At 49.3% G+C, this 4,371-nt stretch overlaps 1 protein-coding gene across 1 annotated transcript; it reads right to left on the bottom strand.

Annotated features, from left to right (window-relative positions):
- Positions 1-613: 613 nt before the first annotated feature.
- LOC139280887 (putative nuclease HARBI1) lies at positions 614-1,848 on the bottom strand. The gene is made up of 2 exons (XM_070901060.1): positions 1,250-1,848; positions 614-1,154 (listed from the first exon to the last, which is right to left on the bottom strand). Exons 1-2 carry the CDS (start codon positions 1,846-1,848, stop codon positions 614-616), a joined length of 1,140 nt encoding a protein of 379 aa, XP_070757161.1.
- Positions 1,849-4,371: the final 2,523 nt, after the last annotated feature.

The following is a 4,371-nucleotide window of genomic DNA, read 5'->3' on the forward strand; positions in this document are numbered from 1 at the left end:
TCTCAGCTGGACGCCACGCAAGATCTGACTGCTGCCACCGCGGCTGGTTCCACCACGGTCCACGGGCTACCTTCCGATGTTGCGCCACACCACCGACCTGTGCTCCAGCAGATTGGTGGGGACGGTGAGGTACAGCCCCAGGGGAGTGACGCAGGCTCCTCAGACCAGGGTCGTGATGTGCTCTCTCAGGATCGCAGCAGTCCTGAGCCGAGACCTCTCACTCCGCCATTGCCACCAAGCATGGAATCGCCCCGAGCTTATTCCGACTGAACACACCGAGGAGGATGCGGCCCAGTCTGCAGCCGGCCCTTCCAGGGCCAGAGCTGGTCGAAGGTTTCCTAGAAGGACATCTGCAGCTTCTACACCTGAAACACAGCAGCCTTCCCTGACCCATGATGCAGCCACAGGGGAGACACTATGTTGTAGTAAGAGAGGTTATAAGGAGATGCACAAGGGTGATAAATGATTATGTGCATGTTTTGGTGCAGCATTATTTCTTGTGTAATAAATCTTTACATTTTGTTTCAATATCAGTGCAGGTCTCTCATATCACAGTGGGCAATGATTGGTTGAAGGGCTCATTGGATTGCCCAGGGAGATGCACAGATGAAGGTCAAGTGCGCATGAACTCAACAGAAATGAGCAGCAATGAGACGGTTTTGCACTTCCCTTGCAGGGTTTGGATGGTGATGCCACACCTGCATGACCGCTGACCTGCATCCTGGTCCTGCTCCTCCTCCTCTTCCTGCGCATTGTGCTCCTGCACCTCCTCCTCCCGGTCCTCCTCCTCAGGTGGTACTGCTGCCTCGTCCTCCAATGTTTGTGCCTTCATGATTGCCAGGTTGTGAAGCATGCAGCAGACCACCACGAATAGACAGACCTGCTCAGGCGAGTACTGCAGCACTCCTCCTGAGCGATCCAGGCAATGGAACCTCGGTTTAAGGATTCCAATGCACTGCTCATTTAAGCACCTGGTGGCTGAATGAGAGTGATTGTAGGCTTGCTGCGCAGCAGTCCTGGGGTTGTGAAGGGGAGTCAGCAACCAAGTGCACAGTGGGTATCCCTTGTCTCCAAAAAGCCAGCCGCAATCTTGGTTTGGGCTAACAAACACGCCGGGCACACTGGTCTGGCACAGGATGAAAGCACCGTGGCTGCTGCCAGGATACCGGGCATCAACTGCCATGATTTTACGGTTGTGGTCACACAGCAGCTGGACATTGAGGGAGTGGCATCCTCGCGATTTCTGAACATCTCGGGCTTGTTCTGTGGCGCCCTCAATGCGACATGGGTGCAGTCTATGGCGTCCTGAACCCTGGGAAAGCCCACAATGCACACGAATCCGGTCTGCCGCTGCAACTGTTTCTCCCTGCTCATCGGGAAAGATACGTAGTCCCTCCTCCTCTTATAGAGAGCATCTGTGACCTGAAGGATGAAATTATGTAAGGTGAACTGCGAAATGTTCGAGGTGTCTGCTGCAGCATCTTGAAAAGACTCAGTTGCATAGAAATTGTGTGTTATGGTCACTTTGGATGCGATGGTCAGAGTTGTCCTCCACCTTGTTTGAGGCTGTAGGTCTGGCTGCAGGAGATTGCACTGCTCCATCACAATGATCTTCTGTAATCGAAGTCTCCGGAGACACTGGTCGTCCGTCAAGTCCATGTATGAGAACTGCTGTCTGTAGACCCTTTGATGATAGGGCCTTCTCCCCCAATGTCTATGTTGGTGTCTTTCTATGGCAGCTGCCTCATTGCTTTCTCCCACATGCTCTTGCTGCTCCTCGTGCTCTGCAGCCTGCTGCTGGCAAGCCTCTGCCTCCTGTGCATCCTGCCTTCTGTCCATCTGACCCATATCTGGCTCAGGGGGTCAGCGAACCTGACCCTCCTCCTGGCGGCAGGTCCTTCCTGGGCCACCTCTCTGGGTTGAGGTCTGTCGCCATAGCCATGGGCTTCTGCATGTTTGGCAGCCATGTGTGCTGCACTATTGCCCGCTTCGATGGTATGAGACATGAATTGGCTAGAATAGACTGGCAAATGATATTTAAAGGGTTGACGGTGGATAGGCACTGGTAAACATTTAAAGATCACATGGATGAACTTCAACAATTGTACATGCCTGTCTGGAGTAAAAATAAAACGGGGAAGGTGGCTCAACCGTTGCGAATAAGGGAAATTAAGGATAGTATGAAATCCAAGAGGAAAATAAATTAGCCAGAAAAAGCAGCAAATCTGAAAAATAAAAGAAATTTAGAATTCAGCAGAGGAGGACAAAGGCTTTAATTAGGAGGAGGAAAATAGAGTATGAGAGGAAGCTTGCCGGGAACATTAAAACTGACTGCAAAAGCTTCCATGGATATATGAAGAGAAAAAGATTAGTGAAGACAATGTAAGTCCCTTGCAGTCAGATTCAGGTGCATTTATAATGGAGAGCAAAAGAATGGCAGACCAGTTGAACAAATACTTTGGTTCTGTCTTCACGAAGGAAGACACAAATAACCTTCCAGAAATACTAGGGGACCGAGGGTCTAGTGAGAAGGAGAAACTGAAGGAAATCCTTATTAGGCATGAAATTGCATTAGGAAATTGATGGGATTGAAGGCCGATAAATCCCCGGGGTCTGATAGTCTGCATCCCAGAGTACTTAAGGAACTTGCCCGAGAAATAGTGGATGCATTGGTGATCATTTTCCAACAGTCTATCGACTCTGGATCAGTTCCTATGGACTGGAGGGTAGCTAATGTAACACCACTTTTTAAAAAAGGAGGGAGAGAGTAAATGGGTAATTATAGACCGGTTAGCCTGACATCAGTAGTGGGGAAAATGTTGGAATCAATTATTAAACATGAAACAGCAGAGCATTTGGAAAGCAGTGACAGGATCGGTCCAAGTCAGCGTGGATTTATGAAAGGGAAATCAAGCTTGACAAATCTGCTGGAATTTTTTGAGGATGTAACTAGTAGAGTGGACAAGGGAGAACCAGTGGATGTTTCATATTTGGACTTTCAAAAGGCTTTTGAGAAAGTCCCATTCAAGTGATTGATGTACAAAATTAAAGCACATGGTATTGGGGGTAATGTACTGACGTGGATAGAGAACTGGTTGGCAGACAGAACGCAGAGAGTTGGATAAACGGGTCAATTTCAGAATGGCAGGCAATGACTAGTGGAGTGCCGCAGGGCTCAGTGCTGGAACCCCAGCTATTTACAATATACATTAGTGATTTAGATGAAGGAATTGAGTGAAACATCTCCAAGTTTGCAGATGACGCTTAGCTGAGTGGTGGTGTGAGCTGTGAGGAGGACGCTAAGAGGCTGCAAGGTGACTTGGATAGGTTAGGTAAGTGGGCAAATGCATGGCAGATGCATTGTAATGTGGATAACTGTGAGGTTATCCACTTTGGGGGCAAAAACACGAAGGCAGAATATTATCTGAATGGTGACAGATTTGGAAAAGGGGAGGTGCAACGAGACCTGGGTGTCATGGTTCATCAGTCATTGAAAGTTGGCATGCAGATACAGCAGGCGGTGAAGGCGGCAAATGGTATGTTGGCCTTCATAGCTAGGGGATTTGAGTATAAGAGCAGGGAGGTCTTACTGCAGTTGTACAGAGCCTTGGTAAGGTCTCACCTGGAATATTGTGTTAGTTTTGGTCTCCTAATCTGAGGAAGGACGTTCTTGCTATTGAGGGAGTGCAGCGAAGGTTCACCAGACTGATTCCCGGGATGGCAGGCCTGACATATGAGGAGCGAGTGGATCGACTGGGCCTGTATTCACTGGAGTTTAGAAAGATGAAAGGGGATCTCATAGAAATGTTGTGAATCTGTAAAGCATGCTCTCCCATGTTGTGCCACCAGGGAGCTCATCCCCTGAAGTCCCAAGGGATCCCAGCAATCCTTGGGAGCACTGTATATAAGCCTGCCCCTAAGGCCTGTTCCTCACTCTGGAGTGTCTTATTAAAGACTGAGGTCACTGTTACTTTAACCTCCCTGTCTGCAGCCTTATCTGTGTCAGGAACACAATAACTGGCGACGAGAATACGAATCCAACGCAAAGATGCAGCAAACTGTGCGCATCCTGGAGATGTTCTCGGAGGGTGGGGACTGGGAAGCCTATGTCGAACGGCTAGACCAGTACTTTGTAGCCAATGACCTGGACGGAGAAGGAAGCGCTGCAAAAAGGAGAGCGGTCCTCCTCACAGTCTGCGGGGCACCGACCTACAGCTTCATGAAGAATTTTCTGGCTCCGGTGAAACCCACAGATAAGTCATATGAAGAGCTGTGTACACTGGTTCGGGAGCATCTTAACCCGAAGGAGAGCGTGCTGATGGCGAAGTATCGGTTCTACACGTGCCAGCGATCTGAAGGTCAGGAAGTGGT

Source organism: Pristiophorus japonicus, chromosome 1 (genome assembly GCF_044704955.1).
Source record: "Pristiophorus japonicus isolate sPriJap1 chromosome 1, sPriJap1.hap1, whole genome shotgun sequence".
NCBI classification, from domain to species: domain Eukaryota; kingdom Metazoa; phylum Chordata; class Chondrichthyes; family Pristiophoridae; genus Pristiophorus; species Pristiophorus japonicus.